We start from the raw sequence: 19,882 nt of genomic DNA on the forward strand, positions 1-19,882 counted from the left end.
TGACATGAGAGGATTTTTGGGTCTTTGCCCTTAATCGTGGCTGTATGGTGCAGGAGGTTTCAGACCTATCCTCTCACCAGTATTTGCTTGTTTTTTTGTTTTGTTTTGTTTTGTTTTGATTTTTTGAGACCAGTTAAGGTCCTGTACCCTATCTTGGTACCAATGATGATTTTTGGCAGAGGCAGTTACAGCTTTAGCAGAGGACCCTCTAACAAGGTTAAGCATTTGATGTTGATGGTGCTGGCAAGAGGAGGAGGCTAGGAGGATGATAGTAGGCCAAGAGGGAAGAGAGAGAACAGGAAGAAGGCCTTGTGATAGAGAGTGGTAGAAAGGGCTCACATTGTACTGTTTTATTTTACAGTTTTGAATAGATGAAAGTTAAATAATATGCAAATGTATACAGTGAAAAGAATCATAATATCCATGTGTGCTAAGTGTCCAGTTTTCCTCCAGACAGCCAGTGGTATTATTATTTTGTATATCCTTTTAGAGATATTTTATACATATATAAGAAAATACATATATAGTCCTTCTGTCTTGTGTTTACACAAATAAAAGAACATTATATGTGCTGTTATGTGTGATGCTTGTTTTTGTATGTTGGAGAATTTTTCTTTTTTTTTTGAGATAGAGTTTCGGTCTTCTTGCCCAGGCTGGAGTGCAATGGCACAATCTTGGCTCACCGCAACCTCCACCTCCTGGGTTCAAGCAATTCTCCTGCCTCAGCCTCCCGAGTAGCTGGGATTACAGGCACGCACCACCAAGCCTGGCTAATTTTGTATTTTTAATAGAGATGGGGCTTCTCCATGTTGGTCAGGCTGGTCTTGAACTCCTGACCTCAGGGGATCCGCCCGCCTCAGACTCCCAAAGTGCTGGGATTACAGGCGTGAGCCACCATGCCTGGCCTGGAGAATTTTTCTTAACACATAAGATGCTTATTCTTTTTTTTAAAAAAGATTAAGTAGCATTCCATCATATAGATGTATAATTTCATTGTACGAGTTTTTACTTGTTTTCAGTCCATCTCTATTGATGACCATTTAGATTACTTTCATTCTTTTGCTATTACAAACAATGTTACCATGAATAATCTTGTAAACATGATGTTTAACACATGTACAAGTATATTTGTAGGATAAATTCATAGAAGAATTGCAGGGGCAGAGATAAATATTGCCAAATTACTCATTATAGAGGTTGTGTCAGTTTATGCTTATACCATGACTAATGAGAGTTCCTCTTTCTCCAGACCTTTATCAATATAATGTGTTATGAAATTTTGGTCTTTACCAATTTTATAGGTTAAAAAAATGCTATCTGAAGTGTAAATTAATTTGCATTTCTTTTAAGTGAGGTTGGGTATTTTTTCATGTGTTTAAGAATTATTGCTTTTCCTTTCTTCATACAGTAGTATTTTAACCAGAGGTTGCCTGTGTTGGAGTCCTTGGAATATACATAGAGAGGCAGAATGACCCAGTATTCCTAGGGAAGCAACATTCTGGAGAGATAGTCTGTAATTTCATGAAGTTTTCCTAGCTTTAAATCTCTGGGTAGTTGTCCTGGTTTGTGTAAACTGGATAAGTGCTAAGACCAAGCGTTCTCATGTTGTAACTGATGTTTCTTTATGGTCAAGAAAGCACTGATGATGATAAAATCGTTCAGTACCATTGGGAAGAACTTAAGGGGCCTCTGAGAGAAGAGAAGATTTCTGAAGATACAGCCATATTAAAACTAAGTAAACTTGTCCCTGGGAACTACACTTTCAGGTAAATTAGGCTTCAGCTTCAAGTTTACCAAAGGCCATTTTTTTTCCTCTCATGGGTTTTACATTCTTATATGAGTAACTTTGACAAATATCAAATTCACTGTGGAGTTGGTTGATAATACAGCTTTTGGTTCCATTGGTTCTCTGAGCCCTATGGTGATTGTGATTACAACAATGGTAACTTTTTAGGGCAAAGTTTCTTGTACAGTAGATCAGGATCTGCCACAGTTAATCTTTCTCAAGCCTTATCTGGCAGGTCTCCAAAAATTTTTTTTAGGATTTCTGTTGTTAAATGAAAAGGCCTATCTTCCTTTGCCTTTTCTCAGGCAAAATCTGAAGGACCTACTCTCATTTTTTTCTTCCCTTTGGAAAATGCTTCCTCAGCTTATGATATCTCATAATGTTTATGTTTGACTAGTGGTTTTCATTTTCTGCTGGGGCTTTTCGGGAATATGATTCAAAGAAAGTACTTTTGGGGAGCTAGTATTGATATTCTAGAGTGATTACTAAAGCTTTGAAGCTGACTCTAGAGTAATCCTCCTTATATTTGCGTAATTCCTTGTATGTTAAAAAGCACTTGTATTAATATATGAGTATCATACAAACATGATATATAGATGATACTATCTTCATTTGACAGCTAAGAAAAATGACAGTTCTCTGAGGTCTCACAGCTGGAACTTAAATGCAGATTTTCTTTTTTTGAGACGGAGTCTTGCTCTGTTGTCCAGGCTGGAGTGCAGTGGCACGATTTCGGCTCACAGCAAGCTCTGCCTCCTGGGTTCATGCCATTCTCCTGCCTCAGCCTCCCGAGTAGCTGGGACTACAGGCACCCACCACCACTCCTGGCTAATTTTTTTGTGTTTTTAGTAGAGATGGGGTTTCACCGTGTTAGCCAGGATGGTCTCGATCTCCTGACCTCGTGATCCGAGGTCCACCTCAGCCTCCCAAAGTGCTGGGATTACAGGCGTGAGCCACCGCGCCCGGCCCTAAATGCAGATTTTCTAATCCTGAAGTCAGGGTTCATTCTACTTTACTCCTTGACTTGATCCATGTATTTTGTTCATACTTCCTTTAATTCCCTTCTCAATCTGTTCAAATTTTGCCCATCCTTAAGAACCTCCTCAATTTCCATGAGGTTCTCTGAGATCCCTCCAGACAGGAGAGAATATGGCTCTCCTCTTTCCCTGTTGCACCCAGGGCCTCTACGTGGCATTTACCATAGTGTGACAGTTTATTCATGTCTATCTGTCTTCCCATGAATCTGAGATTAACCAAATTTTAGATGGTGCCAGAGACACAGAAATGAGTATCCTAGCACAATACCTACCATATAAATCAATATGCAACTTCTGACTTAGCAGGATTTCCATTGATTCAACCCTTCGGGTGAATGAAAAGTAGCTGCCAGTACAACAAGATTGGAGCCTTCTACTTCGCTTAAAATGGAAATTTGAGCTGGTTTTCACCTTAGATTTCTAATGTAGGAATTTTTCTATTTACAGAATTCAGCTTGGGCCAGGTTGATCCTTTTAAAAAATAGTAACAATGATAGCTGATATTTCTTGAACATTTACTATTATTCTGAGCTCTTTGCTGGCAGTATTGCATTTCATTCTTATAACAGGTATTATGGTTATCCTCATTTTACAGATTAGGAAATTTTGGCACAAAGAGGTTAAGTAACTTGCCCAAGGTCACACAAACAGTCTAACTCTAGAGTCTAAGCTTTTAACCACAAGAGTAACCTACAGGTTTTTTAGTGGATGGGGTATGAGAGTGATTTTTTTTTTCCTAGCCCTCATTTAAAAAAAAATCCATGAAATGATATGATTGGATTTGATTAGCATTGAGGTTGTAATTCACTCACCTTTTCATCTCTCTTACTTTTACGTGGCTGTAGCCTTTTTCCTCAGCCCTGTAGTCAGCTGCTGTTTGGTTTCAGGATCTTTGCAGGTAAGCCAGGGACTGTTTGAGGTGAAAGAGAAAATGGGCAGCTGCCATTTTGCTGTCTGTCTATAAGGTGCTTTTGTCCTGACATAGGAGACAAACGGCATATGTTAAAAACAAAAAACAGGCTGGGCACAGTGGCTCACGCCTGTAATCCCATCACTTTGGGAGGCTGAGGTGGGCGGATCACGAGGTCAGGAGATCGAGACCACGGTGAAACCCCATCTCTACTAAAAATACAAAAAAATTAGCTGGGCATGGTGGCAGGTAGCTGTAGTCCCAGCTACTCAGGAGGCTGAGGCAGGAGAATGATCTGAACCCAGTAGGCGGAGCTTGCAGTGAGCCGAGATCGCGCCCCTGCACTCCAGCCTGGGCAACAGAGCGAGACTCCGTCTGAAAACAAAAAACAAAAAACTGCAAACCTGTGAAAACAACAGAGAAACTAGGAAAAGAGGCAAAACTTCTGTAAATTTTTCTTTTTCAGATATCTGCTGATAGGTACATGTTTGTGTGTCTGAGGTTTTTGTGCTTTTTTCCTAAAGGCTGTAATACCAAAAATCCCCTTCACACCGTAGGTAAAAGGTGAGATTGCAGGATAAAACCTCACTGACGTCTGGCCCTGTCTGTGGCTGGTGGTGAGATTTAAACAAACTACATGTCTTTTCTATGCTTTTCCTCTTTCTGTCAGCAAAATGGAAAGATCCCAAATCTCCTTGCTTGCTTATGCTCACATTTTGAGGTGGCATGAGAAGCTTTAGGCTGTTCAGCTGGAAGGCATCATTTAGGTAAAAGCCTGATCTTATAAATGAACATTTTTTTTTTTTTTTTTTTTTTTGTGCAAATCCTGTGTCTCACTGGCACAAATTGTGGGACTGTTGCGTAGGAGAATTCATTTTCATCTCAAGCTCCTGCCTTACTGGAGCCAGCCCTCCTGGTTCGTCCCGCAGGCTGTCTGCCTAGGATGTCCATCCTTGTGATATGTAAACAGCTGGAACAGGATGATGGGAAAACAGCCTGCTGCAGACAGAGCTTGCACTACATAGTGTAGGGAATTGGGAATAGGGACCAAGAATTACCTCTTCTTAAGATTTGGTTTCTGAGCTTTGGAATCAGAGGACTGAGTGTGCATCTTGGCTCACTATATAGCCCTTGGGTGGGTTACTTGGCCTCTCTAAGCCTCTTATAAAAGTGGAATCAATGATGCCTACTCTATATGGTTGTTATGAGGGCCATATCAGACAATGCTTATAAAGATCCCAGGACACAGATGCGTGCAGGCAGCAGCAGAACAAAATGGCACTGGAGACATATTGCCTGGATCAGAACCTGACCCCACTGCTCTCAAGCTGTATGACCTTGGGCAAGCTTGCTTGCTTCCTTCCTTCCTTCCTTCCTTCCTTCCTTCCTTCCTTCCTTCCTTCCTTCCCGCCCTCCCTCCCTCCATCCCTCCATCCCTCCATCCCTCCTTCCTTCCTTTTTTTTTTTTTTAATGAAGTTTCCCTCTGTCGCCCAGGCTGGAGTGCAGTGGTGCAATCACAGCTCACTGCAACGTCCGCTTCCTGGGTTCAAGCAATTCTTCTGCCTCAGCTTCCCAAGTAGCTGGATTATAGGCCTGCACTACCATGCCTGGCTAATTTTTGTATTTTTAGTAGAGATGGGGTTTCACCATGTTGGCCAGGCTGGTCTCAAACTCCCAACCTCAGGTGATCCACACGCCTTGGCCTCCCAAAGTGCTAGGATTACAGGTGTGTGCCAACGCACCTGGCCTCTCTGCCTTTTTCCTTATGTATGTGAGGAGTAAAATGAAGATAATACTTTATAGAATTGTTGTGAGGATTTAATGAGATATAAAGAACTTGGAGCAGTGCCTAGCACATCATAAAACTTCAGTCAGTGTTAGCTTCTAGTAGTACTTTCTGCTTTTCCAATAGAAGTGGATAAGAATAGGCAACCTTGCCACATTGGTATTTCTTAGCCTTAATTTTCAGTCTTCTGTGTTTATTCCTCTTTCCTTAAACCCGTCCCTGATCACACTCCTCTCTCTGCCGTGATAGTTTGACTGTAGTAGACTCTGATGGAGCCACCAACTCTACTACTGCAAACCTGACAGTGAACAAAGCTGTGGATTACCCCCCTGTGGCCAACGCAGGCCCCAACCAAGTGATCACCCTGCCCCAAAACTCCATCACCCTCTTTGGGAACCAGAGCACTGATGATCATGGCATCACCAGCTATGAGTGGTCACTCAGCCCAAGCAGCAAAGGGAAAGTGGTGGAGATGCAGGTAGGAGGGAATGGTTCCTGTTTTTTCTTGCCCAAGAGAAGTAGAGCTGCTGGACTGCATTTTTAGAAACCTCCAAACAAACTGAGAAAGCTTTAGGGGCCTTTGATTAACGTGGTAGCAAAAATCTTTATCTTGGCCAGGTGTGGTGGCTCACGCCTGTAATCCCAGCACTTTGGGAAGCTGAGGCGGGCAGATCATGAGGTCAGGAGTTCGAGACAAGCCTGGCCAACATTGTGAAACCCTGTCTCTACTAAAGATAAAAAAGTTAGCCGAGCGTAGTGGCGTGCGCCTGTAATCCCAGCTACTTGGGAGGCTGAGGCAGGAGAATCCCTTGAACCTAGGAGGTGGAGGTTGCAGTGAGCTGAGATCGCACCATTGTACTCCAGCCTGGGTGACACAGCAAGACTCCATCTCAAAAAAAAAAAAAAAAAGATTTTTATCTTAAATGTTTAGTATTAGAGGAAAAGGCTGAGAAATGTTAGTTGTTCTGGATGACTCCAGAGAGTCAAGCTATGTCGAAGCTACAAGGGTGCAAATCTTAGTGAGCTCTCTAACAGCTTAGAGTAGATTGACTAGATGGTGAGTGTCTTCTCTCTAGAGATGCTTAAGAAGAGAGACTAGATCTGTCACCAGGCAGGTAACATAAAGAAAGAAAACTGGATGGTGGCTGTGCTGAACTTAAGCCCTGACTAAAGGAGTCATCTACTCTTAAGGTCCAGCTGGTTGTTGCCACATGGAAGGATGGTCCCAACATTGCTTGATAGCCCAGCTTTTCAAGAGAAGAAAGAAATTGAGACCTTTACGTGAAAATTTCCAATATGAGAGACACTACAGGCCAAACAAAATGTTTGCAAGCTGGATTCAGCCCATGGGCTACTAGTTTTTGCCTACTGCTCTACAGGAAGTTCCTGCATTGGAAGTTTGCCCAAGATTATTTATAATGTCCCGATACTCAAGATTCTATATTTCTAAATTTCAGGCCCCCCTTAAAGCCTCCGTTTTACCTGGCTTTTGTTTAAATGTTGTGTTAGGTTGTTGCAGAACCTGTACAGACCTGAAGGAGACAGTATGGTGTTATACAGCATCTTGAGCTGCTGCCGTGTTTCACTGAGACAGCTTTGTTAGGAGCACTGTGTAGCCTCAGTAGGAAGAGGATCTTTTTAAACAGTGTCTTTAAAACTGGGTCATTTATTGTTTGTTCACGGTATTCTTTCTGGTTTGAGTCATAGAGACTGGCCTTGGTAATCTCTGCACATTTCCCGATACTGCCCTCTCTTATGAGAGTTCTGGCTTTATTTGAAACTGCTGCTGTGTCAGAGAGGGTTGTTTCCTTGAAGGGGGAAACCCTTAGCAAGGTGCCTCATGATATCTGACTCCACATTCACTCATGTGCTGAACTGGGATGTAATAGCCCAGTACCATCTTAGGTCTTAGGTTTAGAAAACTAAATCCTTTTTACCAGAGTAGGAATTATTGTGTGATGTTGTGATTCCTGCAGTCCACTTTTCCACTTCTGTATTTGTATTTGTAGGGTGTTAGAACACCAACCTTACAGCTCTCTGCGATGCAAGAAGGAGACTACACTTACCAACTCACAGTGACTGACACAATAGGACAGCAGGCCACTGCTCAAGTGACTGTTATTGTGCAGCCTGGTAAGCTCCAGCCATGTGGTTCAGGCTCTTCTATTGGTGGGTCCATTTAACCTTGGGAGAAAAGAGGGTTGGGTTCTGAGCTGTATGAGGGTAGAAGCAGAAGGCACCGATCCATAGAGCCTCTGGTGACTTCTATTGTCCCTTCCCCTTGTGCTTTCTTCATAGCTAGAGATGAAGGATACTTCCCAGCCTCAGCTTGTGCTCTTCCCTTGGCTTGTTGTTGGTCCCTTCAAGGAGACATAGGAAACAGAGTTTATGCCATCCCAAATCCTAAAAAGTAATTGCTGTTTTTGCCATTCCTTTCAATAGCAATTACTTTTGCACCAACCCAATACCACGTCCTTTAAGGGCCTGCTTAAAACTGACTTCCTCAGGACAGCCCTGTCTTGTCACTCAAATCCTTTCATTTGAACTCCCTTAGCATTAGAGTTCAAGTTTAGTATGGCATTATAACTTCATTATGTTGTCTGTTTCTGTCAGAATTGCTTGATATGTTTCAGTCTTATGTTCTTTATTGTGTGCTCCCTGATGGTAACCACATCTCCCACAGTATCTGACAGTTCTGTGGCCTGAGAGGCAGAGTCCATGGCTTCCAGAACATGTGTCCCAATTGGTTCCTCTCCTTTCCCACCTGGACTGGCTGCTTTTGACCTCTAACTCTTTGTCTTCCAGAAAACAATAAGCCTCCTCAGGCAGATGCAGGCCCAGATAAAGAGCTGACCCTTCCTGTGGATAGCACAACCCTGGATGGCAGCAAGAGCTCAGATGATCAGAAGATTACCTCATATCTCTGGGAAAAAACACAGTGAGTATTGACACAAAATCCTTATTTTTGCAAAGCCTCCAGACCTTGGAAGAGCAAGGTTTTATTTGCTATTATGAGTTGAGTTGCTCTTATTGGCTTATCCAGTGGGGTGACTGAGGAAGAAATGTTTGCAATTCCAAACTTCAACTCCAAGAAAATGATATTATAAACAATTTTTGTAAGAAAAAAAGAATGCTTGCCATCAACTAGTCCCCAGGTAGTACTGTGTGATCCTGGTGCTTTTGCAGGTACAATCCATCTGCTGAAATGCAGAGTTTAATTACACTTGAGAGGCAGGATGGAAGGGGTAATGGAGCAGAAAAATACTGTTGCTCAGAATTAACTGGGTAAGGCTGGCACGGGGGATGGGGCAGAGCAGCTATTAAGAGAAATTGAAAATACATCCATAAAATGAAAGCATTACTCTGTTATTGTTTTCTTGAAGACACCATTTACCAATTAAGTTAGCCAGAGGCCAAAGGCAGTAATCAAAATAATTCTAATTACACTGAAATTACCTAACTGAACCATTCTTAGTTCCTATAGTTTCTTTTAGCTCCTTTAAACCATAACTAATGCAACTGAAATTATATGCAGGATCCCACAAGCAGCAAAAGAATTCTAAGAAGAGTTAAAAGTATTCTCTGTTTCCAAAGGTAGCAACCATAGGACAGTCTGGGTTTTTTTGTTTTGTGTTTGTTTGTTTGTTTGTTTGACAAAGGCATTGGAGATGGGTGGAAAAGAGCTTTAATTTGACTATACAAATGACTTGCTTTTTAGATTGCTGAGTTGGAATCTAGAAATTATTTCCCTCAGCTCTTGTTTTTATCTTTTGTAGAACATAATCTTACCCAGCCCAGGATGTTTTTAATTATAATTGTTTATTGAAGATATGGCTGATAGACCTTTTAGCTGAGTTTTATTAGTGTTTACAGCAGAGATAATGCTTAGCATAGCTTCTTGAAGGAGACTGTGCTTCAGGAGGAGCTACCAGGATCAGAGGATGTAACTTTAAAAGGCAAAACAAAGTAAATCCTGGATGTCTGCAGATTTCTCTGGCTTTCCTGTAGTTAAAAGCTCTGGGGCATTTTGATCCTTGAGCAGAGGGCTCTCTGGCTGTGTGCAGCCTCAGTGTTGGCACAGAGCTCCCTTGGCTGCTGCAGGCAACTCTCTGAGGCCACAAGGGGGAAGAAGGGATGTAGGGTATCCTAGGGGCTTGATGGCCCCTGTCCAGGAGCTGAAGGGAACTTTGCTTATAGAGTTGCTACAAACAAGATGTTTTTGTCCTGAGAGTTCCTCTGCAGTCTTGCCCCATTTCCTTTCCTTGACTTTTCATCAGGAGGGATTTGGGCACGTGATTAAGAAATGCATTTTGCTTCCTTGCTGGCAAGAGTCAAACCAACTACTGGGCCAGAAATGCTTTTTAGAACATCACTCTTAAATCATTCTTTTGATCAGAGACTTGCTCAGAGGACCTTCTTCCTTTTACAAACTAGAATGGTAAAGAGTTCAAGTGTTCTAGAGGTTCATATAAAGGATAAGGCTAGAGGTGTTTGAAAGCTATTTGAATTTTCTGACCAGCAGGCAGCCTGTATTTTGAGGCCAAATGACACTTTGTCCAATTGAAATATTTTTAAACATGTCTTGTCGAGTTCTGGGTAACAGTAGTTCGTGTCTTTGCTGAGGGAGTCATTGTCTCCTCCTGCTAAGTTAGGGACAGGACAGCAGCAGACAGGTACAACTCCACCCTCTGGTTTCTCTTTTTGCAGGGGACCTGATGGGGTGCAGCTCGAGAATGCTAACAGCAGTGTTGCCACTGTGACTGGGCTGCAAGTGGGGACCTATGTGTTCACCTTGACGGTCAAAGATGAGAGGAACCTGCAAAGCCAGAGCTCTGTGAATGTCATTGTCAAAGAAGGTACCTCTCTGCCTCCGGTTTGTGTAGCAGCCTCTTAGGGTCAGATAGCTGAAGAATTTATCCTGTCATGTTTGGGTGCAGAAATTGATTAGAGACAGCAAGAGGTGGAGAAGAGGGTTGGGGTGAGGGCAAATGTTATTTTCTTTTCTAAAACAGCCTTTAATTGGACTGTAAGGTGAATTTTAACTTCCCTCCCTCCTCCTGCCTACATCTTCCCTTCCCTGCCATCCTCTTACTTTCTTTTCAGTCCTCCCTCCTTCCCTCCTTACTTTCTTTCTCAATTGAATAGGGAAAGAATTAAGGGTTCTATTCTTTGCATTTTTATTTTGCCCCTGCATTGCTGAGACCTGGGTCGTGACTCCTGTTAGCTACAGTGACACCTGCTGTCAGGCCTGAGAATGACGGCCGCACTACAGCTGACTATGCTTGCCCTGAGCCTTTGAGCTGAGGCCAGCCAGAGGCCTTGCTCTAGTTTACAGGCACGGTGACCAGTGAGGGCTGTGGGAGAGGGCCCTAAGTTGATAGCAGGAAAAACCATCAGATATGCAGACCTCCAGACATAAGATATCAAGCTGATTAAATACTGCATAGACATCTGAATATACAAAGCTTCACATGGGGCTCCGAATAAGAGAGGTAGCTCTTTGTTTTCTCTTGTGAAGTTCCAAGGAAGGCATCCAAAAAGACATTCAGAGAATAACATTTTAAGATATTTTGAAGGAGAATTTGCAAGATCAGCTAGGTGAAACCTAAACTCCAAGGTTTTAAGCCAGTTTGGGCCATTATTTCTGATCATCACATACCTCCAAAGCAGAGAAATGGATTCCATTTGGGAAGGCTGCTGGGAGAATATGGGAGGAAAGCACGCTCGTCCCCTCTGTTGTACAGTGTTAGGAAAACATTTCTCTGGGTAGGACTGTAACCTCAGGACTGCAGCGCTGGTAGCTTTCATCTACACTGTTGGTTGGTGATAGGGACAGCCACTTAAAAAGGTTCTCTAGTTAAGGTACTCTTGATGTTTTAATTTCCCCATAAGCATCATGAAGAAACATTTCTTCTTTTCCAGAATGTCACATTATGTCAATGATTTCTTTTTATTAGAAATAAACAAACCACCTATAGCCAAGATAACTGGGAATGTGGTGATTACCTTACCGACGAGCACAGCAGAGCTGGATGGCTCTAAGTCCTCAGATGACAAGGGAATAGTCAGCTACCTCTGGACTCGAGATGAGGGGAGCCCAGCAGCAGGGGTAAGTGTGCGAGGAGCTGGAGAGCTACACAGGAGTGGGGAGGAGGAGGAGCCACGCATTCCCGTATATGCTTTAATCAAGTGGCCCCTTATATCAAACCCAGATTGTTCTCTGAAATCTAGGGAGGTTAAGTGACTTGCTTAGGGTCATTCTGTAAGCTAGTATAGCACAGAATGGGTTTCCCTTCCCTGATCCTAGCAGTTGTAGGCTGCAGTGCTGTTCTGGATCAGGAACTGCCCAAGGTTGAAACAGTTCAGTCCTGAAGGGCCTAGTTACGGTGAAAGCAGCAACTGACTCCAGGAAAGGAATGGTATTTTGTTCTGTAACATAGCCATGTTGTTCAACCCTACAGGAGGTGTTAAATCACTCTGACCATCACCCTATCCTTTTTCTTTCAAACCTGGTTGAGGGAACCTACACGTTTCACCTGAAAGTGACTGATGCAAAGGGTGAGAGTGACACAGACCGGACCACTGTGGAGGTGAAACCTGGTGAGTTCATTTAGTGATGAGGCTGAGTAGAATTGCTGAATCAGCCAGTCAAGGCCTCTATCCTGAGACCCCTTTCCCCCCAGCATGGACAGAGCCAGATGGCATGTCCAGCTTTAAAAATAATCGAGAAACCCCAAGCTGAAAACTCCATAGAGACCGTCTGTTCCAACAATACCTCCTACCCATGCAGAAATACAGACCTCCCCCTATTCATCTCAGATGGAGAAACAAACTCAGAGAGGGCAGGACTTGCTCAGTGTCACACAGCAGTTGTGTCAGAGCCAGGCCTTTGTGCTCCTAGTCCAGCACTTTCTCCCCTCCTCGTGACTGATGAGAGAGGGCTCAGGGTGCTTGGGAATCTGAGCATGGGAATAGCTTGAGTCATGATGTCTCATCAGCATCCAGATGCAGAAAACAATTTATTTTTGTAAGTTGAGCCTCAGGCCTTATCTGACAGTCCAGGGAAGGTAAAGTAATAGTGCTCTTTACATTTTTCAGCTTTGCAGAAATAAAAATTTTCTTCTTAAATAGAACCATGTTTTTGTTTTGCTTTGAGGTTAATTTGGTGATAGGGAGGCACTGAATGTGGAGGTGGGATAGAGCTTTATAAATTCCTGAGCTTCTGATGAAATGGTATTAACTTTAAACCTAGTCTTTATTATCTAGGCCAACCTCATATATGGATGTTTTAGACAGGAAGGGATCTTGGGAGGTCTTCCAGTCCTTGTCCTGCCTCTAGGAAGGACAGTAGCTGAGACACTATAAAATCTCTTCGGTGTTTAAAGTCAGATCACAGATAGTCTACTAATTATGCAAATTATACATCAGAACAGGCAAATGGTGCATTCAAGTATGTAAATAAGGCATTCCAAACAATCAGTTTGAAATTCCAAATGTAGAACGTCTTTCGGACATATTCAAAAGTAAAACATGATAGCCTCACTGTTTTAGAGTTATACAAAGATAGTGCAGCTGTGATGTGGCTCTAAGGAAATCCTTGTGTTTTGGCTGACTGGATTTTCTTTTGTTAACTGTATTTAAACCTGGAGGGACAGATGCATTCCCATTATTGAGGAGATTGTTGAGATGGACACTTTTCCTTCCATTGTTGTGCACAAAATACAGCGAGGCACTGAAAATCAGATGTGAGTCAGGAGAGATTGCTTAATACCCCACTTGGTCTGGATTGCTTAGCACTGCCAGTTGCGCAGAGGCTTTTAAAACAAATGTTTAAGTGTTTCTGTCTTCCCCACTCCCGTCATTACTCCCCACCCCTCATTACATCACTGCTTCAGCCTTATCCCCAGCACATGTGTGGGAATTCTAAGGTTGGTATAGAGACCAGGAGTGCTTTAGAAGTTTTCTAAGCCAGCCCCAGATTGCCCGATCAGGAATTCACTATTGTCCCTTTCCATTTGAAGGACATCTGAATGTTCTCACTCCTTTCTCTCCTGTGCCAAAGCAAATGCACAGTGGCAGGTCTGTGTGTACTCTCCTACTTCTAAAGCCATGACTGATCCACATGCTTTCCAGATCCCAGGAAAAACAACCTGGTGGAGATCATCTTGGATATCAACGTCAGTCAGCTAACTGAGAGGCTGAAGGGGATGTTCATCCGCCAGATTGGGGTCCTCCTGGGGGTGCTGGATTCCGACATCATTGTGCAAAAGATTCAGCCGTACACGGAGCAGAGGTAGCTGGGCAATGAATGGGGGGAGCAAAGGAAAGACCAGGGGCCCCCGGGCTTCTTGAGTAAGCTGAGAAATAGTGTGGTTAGATAGAGAAGGGTGGGCTTTCTGACCAGAAACACTCATGATGCCTTTTCTTCAGTAGACTTCTGTCTTCTAGTGCAGGTGACATGCACTGTACTAGACACTTCAGCAGGGCTCCAGGGTATAGGAGGTCCACTATTTTGACAACCACAGTCTAGTAGAGGAGATAAGTAAATATAGAACATTAATACAGGGTGGGTTTGATACAAGAAGTGGCATTGTGGAACACTATGGAAAGGACAATGAATTCTTCTAGGAGAGTTGGGGTAGGGGTAATCCAAAGATTTTTCTAGAAGAAAGAAAACTTCAACCTGGGCAACATAACAAGATCCCACCTCTACAGAAGATTTAAAAATTAGCCAGATGCAGTGCAGTGCGCCTGTAGTCCAAGCTATTTGGGAAGCTGAGGCAGGAGAATTACTTGAGCCCAGGGGTTTGAGGCTGCAGTGAGCTCTGATCACACCACTGCACTCCAGCCTGGAAGACAGAGTGAGACTGTCTCGAGGAAAAAAAAAAAAGAGAAAAGGAAACTTGTATTGACCAGGCATGGGAGGACGGGGAGGAAATTCAGAACAGGGGAACAGCATTGAGCAATGGCCCTGTGGTATGAAAGTACACCGTTTCTTCCAGAAGAAGTCACTTGGTTCAAGCTTAGTGGCCCCAAGATGTGGTAGAAGACAAGACTGGTAGTGGAGATTGAGAACAGTTATATGCAGGCTGAGGATCTTAGTTTTAATAGTTTGGGTAGGCAGATCCAAGTTGGTTTGTTTTATGTGTGTGAAGTTTTTGTTTTGTTTTTAAAAGCAAGGAAATACCATAATTTGATTTTTTTTAAAAGAAAGATCAGTAGTGTGGAAGCTAGTCTAAAACAGGGAGAGACCAAAGGCTGGGAGACCAATCAGGAAGCTTCTGGACTAGTCCAGTAAAAAGGTAATAAAACTTGAATTAAGATAGTGGAAGAAGAGGAGAAGAAATTAAAAGAAATTCAGTGGTAATTCAACAGGACTTGGCCCTTTAGGAGTGAAGGTGAGTGAGATATCAAATGTGAGGCTTTCGGTTTGGATGTCTGGATAGATGGTTCAAGTCATTAACTGAGATTGGGAAGGCAGGTGGAACCAGTTTGGATGATTGAATTTGGGGTGTCTTACGGACTGCGTCAGGAGATGTTCCGTCAGATAGCCACAAGTAAAGGCTGGAACTTGTGGAAGGAAGAGCCCGAGATAGGAGTTACCGCATACAAGCAGGGGCCAAAGCCACGAGAACGGGTGAGTCTCACTAGGAGAGAGCTAAGATGGATGAGGACACAACTCTGAAGGGCATCATTATTTAAGGAGGAGGCAGAGAAAGAAGAGGTAGCAAAAGAAACTAAGAAACAGCAATCAATTGGGAGGAAAACCAAATGAGAGTGGTCTGCTGGAAGTTAAGGGGTGATCTGCAAAAGGGGTGCTTCCAAAGGATTCAGAAGCTGCAGGGATGGAGGTGTGTTGAGAACACAAAGTAGGCCTATGGGTTTGTGATTAGTAGATCAGCACAACTATAGTGAGAGCATTTTACTTAGATGTTGGGGGGCAGAGGACAGATTTCATGGTTTGAGGATACAGAGATGGTCAGTATAACACCTTTTTGAGGAAGTTGGTGCTGAAAATAATATGGGAGGTAGGATTGAAAGAATATCTTTAAAAAATTTTTTTTCATTGTGGTCCTTGTGGAACATGAACATCTTTTTAAAATAGGAAATTTGTGAGCATTTGTATAGACTGAGAGGAAAAGGAGGTGGTGGAGATAGGGGATGGGTTATAAATGGAGGCAGATCTGAGGGACCAGCCAAGTTGGAAACATGAGGTGAGAGCAGTGGTTCCCAACTCCAGCCACACAATAGAATCTTGTGGAGATTGTCTGAATATAGCACTGCCCAAGCCTTAGCCCCAGAGATTATAGTTCAGTTGGTCTGGAGTGGGGCCTGGGTATCTGGAATGGAAAAGCTCCCCAGGTGAATTTAATCTACAGTCAGGGCTCACTAGGTCAGAGACAGCACTATTAGGGATAAGTATACTCAGCAGCCTGGGAGTAGAAACAGGGCAAATGGCTGCTTGATTGATCCAAGTTGGCGGGAATTGGCTGTCAAGCAGTGAAAAGATGTTAGCAAGAGTGCTGGTAGGAGCACTGTTGACAGGGTTGCTCAGATTCACCAGCACTGCATATGGGGCATGAGCAAGAGAGAAGCTTCTGGGTTTCCCTGAGCTTCTGGCTTGGACTGGATTGACTTAGTTAAGGAATTCAGGAAGAACATGTGGTTGGAAGAAAATAGTATTTTACAGTGGGAAAGAACATGGCCCTTATATTAGACCCAGCTTCTGAGCCCTGCCCCACAGTTAGCTCTGTGGGAAAGTTACTTCACCTCTCTGAACCTGTTTTACTATCTGTGAAAATACTAGTACCTATTTATAGGATTGTTATGAGGATTAAATAAGTTAATGTTTGTATAGTCCCTCACACATAGTGTTCAATTAACGGTTATGAGTTGATTTTGAGACTTGGATTTGAGGTATCTGTTAAAGCTCTGGGGTAGATATTCACACAAGTATTTGCAGATATAGACTGGTCGCTCAGGAGAGATGTGGGGAAGGGAGATAAAGATCTGAGGGTTATTGATATATAGACCAAAATTGAAACTGTAAGCATGAATTAGGTAACTGGGAGAAGATAATGGGCAACGGACCACACATCCTTCATGGCAAAGGTTTTTTTTGTTTGTTTCTGGAATTGATAATGCCACATTGTTAATCCTATTGTGCAGCCAGCTTTTAGAAAGTCTATGGCAGTACTTCTCAGACTTTTATGTCATGCATGCCTAGAAAATGATACCATTTATAGGGCACCTTGGGATAAACAGAGAAGGCTGCTTGTACTGGAAGCAACTGGTCCAGGGCCTCTAGGATACCCAGGTCCCACCCAGCCACACTGCATGCTGAGGGGATCAATATCTTGGTCACACCTGTAAACCAGTGTGACTCACTGATTTAGAAGGTTCTAATTGTAAAACTCACATGGGGCTCAAGGGGCAAGCTACTAAAAATTAAGGCTAAGGCATAGAACAGACTTGGTACTACCCAGATGTGAGTTCACATGTGGCCTATCTTGGACAGAAATTGACAGTCAGCAAACAGATTCTGGGCATGGAGTAATTTCATAGCAGCCATACTACAGTATAAGGTCTTTTTGTTGTCATCATAATTGTTTTGGCTATGTTGTGACCTATGGATAATCTTTGATGCTGTCCAGCAATTTACGTTAACAAAGCATTGTAGTTTGTCTTTCAAGTAAACCAGTCACAAACCCAGCAGTCTTAGCTGGAAAAAGGCGGACAGCAGGGATGTAGCCATACCAAATCCCCATTTGTCTCATCCTCCAGTTAGATGGAGGGTATGGGTCTTCTTGCTGGAGGAATGGGTTCTTTTGTTAGCTGGGGCAGCTTAGGGCATTTTAAAAAGTACAGACTTTGTAGTCAGACATAACAGGGTTGGGATCTGGCTCTGCCATAATCAACTGTGTGACCTTGGGCAAGTTACTTAACCCCTCTTAGAAAGCCCCAGTGTTGTTCTCTGTAAAATGGAGATGACCCTGATAACACCTTTCTCACTGGCTTGTAGTGACAGAATGCATGTAATACTTAGCACAGTGTCTGTTGCAAACAGAAGGTACTTAGTAAATGGTAGCTGTTGCTGCAGGTATGGACCGCTTCAGCTCATTAGTACTGTTGCATGTCTCTGCAGCACCAAAATGGTATTTTTTGTTCAAAACGAGCCTCCCCACCAGATCTTCAAAGGCCATGAGGTGGCAGCGATGCTCAAGAGTGAGCTGCGGAAGCAAAAGGCAGACTTTTTGATATTCAGAGCCCTGGAAATCAACACTGTCAGTGAGTAATTCTGGGAAGTTGGGAGCAAGAGCCTACCCAGTGCCTGCAGCTCACCCGTTGGTCCTTTCTGTCCTTGGCCTTCATCTCCTTTTCTCTGGGAAGATGGAGATAATCATTTTCTTGCACTACTATTATCATGAAAGAGTCCTGATTCATCACTTAACTTGGTTCTTAACTTGGGGCCCGTGGGCCCCTGAGATCGCGTTCAGAAGGCTGTGAGCTTGAGTGGGGAAAAATTACATCTTTGTTTTCACTAACCTCTGGCTGAAACTCACTGTTTCCTTCAATGATCAATGTAGGCAACAAACTACAGTAGCATCAACAGAACCTGTGGCTTTGAGGCAATAGAAATCGCAAATGATTTCCTATCACATTACGTGATGTCATTTTTACTTATCACTACTTCAAAATTGTGATAGTTCTTAAACCCACTTCTAGCTCTTGTTCTTTAATGCTTATTTATTTATTTATTTTGAGACAGAGTCTTGCTCTGTCGCCCAGGCTGCAGTGCAGTGGTGTGATCTCAGCTCACTGCAACCTCCGCCTCCCGGGTTCAAGTGATTCTTCTGCCTCAGCCTCCCAAATAGCTGGGATTATAGGCATGCACCACCACGCCCAGCTGATTTTTATATTTTTAGTAGAGATGGGGTTTCGCCATGTTGTCCAGGCTGGTCTCGAACTCCTGACTTCAAGTGATCTGCCCGCCTCGGCTTCCCAAAGTTCTGGGATTATAGGCGTGAGCTACCATGCCCAGCCTGTCTTCTTAAATATTTCAAAAACGTTTAATATAATGATTGCCTTCCTTTTGAAGTACTATAGGTATTTTATTTTTGCAATTCTGAGAAGGGGATGTGTGGGACATAAAAGATTAAGAATTGCTGATATAGACAAACAACAAGTGAAGACAGGCTGGGAATGTCTTTCTAGTGGCCTTCTGACTGCTCTAGTTTTGTCCAGTCGAGATGAGAAAGGCAGGCACCATGCCCAAGGTGGGTCTCGAGGACATTTCACCACATAGCATTAATCTGGGGTGCTTTGGTGCCCTCATGGGCTCTAGGTGCTGCTTGTCACCCCTAGCTGACTCTTGTTGACTTTCTTCCCTTTGCTGCCACTCTCAGCATGTCAGCTGAACTGTTCCGACCATGGCCACTGTGACTCGTTCACCAAACGCTGTATCTGTGACCCTTTTTGGATGGAGAATTTCATCAAGGTGCAGCTGAGGGATGGAGACAGCAACTGTGGTGAGTTTTCTATGTGGCACAGTGCCAGCCTGTTTGGCGCTGAATGTGGTTCTGCGCTGAGTGGGTGGGTGTTGGTGTTTCTGAAGCAGATGAGCAGGCAAGGAGAAGAACTTTGTGTATTTTCTGTTTGCAGAGGACTTTTACTTCCTTCCTCCACACTTGCTCAAGGTTAGAGGAAAGCCCTGAAGCAGTCGTGGAAGAAGAACCAGGCTTAACTCAGATCCAGTGCCTGTTACAGCCTAAATCCCACCAGCTGAAAAGCCTCCTGTCTTTTGGAGTGCCTCCATGCTGTAGCCTAATGGAAGCCCTCGTTTCCCTCTTAAAGCTCTTTCCAGCCTGCACCACTGCTGCAGGGTCTCAGGGCTTGCCTGGAGCAGGGACTGGAAAGCAGGGACATTTCAAAAGGTTTAAAGCTTCAGCTGCCCTTAACTCCAAGGTCTCACCTTCCTGGGGAGCCTGGGGCATTCTTGTGTCCAGAGTGAAGCCACACCTGCCCAAGCTGGGAGCAGCCCAGACCTCCCTCCCAGCCTCTCCCTCCACAGCCCTCACCATTTTGATTTTCTTGGCAGAGTGGAGCGTGTTATATGTTATCATTGCTACCTTTGTCATTGTTGTTGCCTTGGGAATCCTGTCTTGGACTGTGATCTGTTGTTGTAAGAGGTAAGATGGATTTTCCTTTGAAATTCATTCGGGCTTCTTGTCATACATTCGTTCCTCAGAGAGGTATTTGGCACCTTCCACGTGGAAGGACTGGGCTGGGTCCTCAGTCAGCATTAGAGAGTTCTGACCCACCTAAGGCATGCATGGGCAGCTTTGCTCACCCTGAGACTCTC

The 19,882-nt window shown here is 43.6% G+C and overlaps 1 protein-coding gene across 5 annotated transcripts in view; it reads left to right on the forward strand.

Annotated features, from left to right (window-relative positions):
• The window catches only part of KIAA0319L (KIAA0319 like), a 124,793-nt gene that overhangs the window by 96,474 nt on the left and 8,437 nt on the right, over window positions 1-19,882 (forward strand). For 4 of the 5 annotated variants that reach the window (XM_055254698.2, XM_055254699.2, XM_055254697.2 and 1 more), the window contains exons 9-19: window positions 1,634-1,766; window positions 5,770-5,998; window positions 7,530-7,653; window positions 8,326-8,458; window positions 10,228-10,376; window positions 11,478-11,629; window positions 11,982-12,120; window positions 13,654-13,813; window positions 17,666-17,808; window positions 18,927-19,049; window positions 19,619-19,709. In XM_055254698.2, coding sequence (XP_055110673.1) covers window positions 1,634-1,766; window positions 5,770-5,998; window positions 7,530-7,653; window positions 8,326-8,458; window positions 10,228-10,376; window positions 11,478-11,629; window positions 11,982-12,120; window positions 13,654-13,813; window positions 17,666-17,808; window positions 18,927-19,049; window positions 19,619-19,709 — 1,576 coding nt within the window. The remainder of the gene's footprint in view (window positions 1-1,633; window positions 1,767-5,769; window positions 5,999-7,529; window positions 7,654-8,325; window positions 8,459-10,227; window positions 10,377-11,477; window positions 11,630-11,981; window positions 12,121-13,653; window positions 13,814-17,665; window positions 17,809-18,926; window positions 19,050-19,618; window positions 19,710-19,882) is intronic. The other variant, XM_055254701.2, reaches the window with a different exon arrangement.

Source organism: Symphalangus syndactylus, chromosome 12, assembly GCF_028878055.3.
Source record: "Symphalangus syndactylus isolate Jambi chromosome 12, NHGRI_mSymSyn1-v2.1_pri, whole genome shotgun sequence".
NCBI classification, from domain to species: domain Eukaryota; kingdom Metazoa; phylum Chordata; class Mammalia; order Primates; family Hylobatidae; genus Symphalangus; species Symphalangus syndactylus.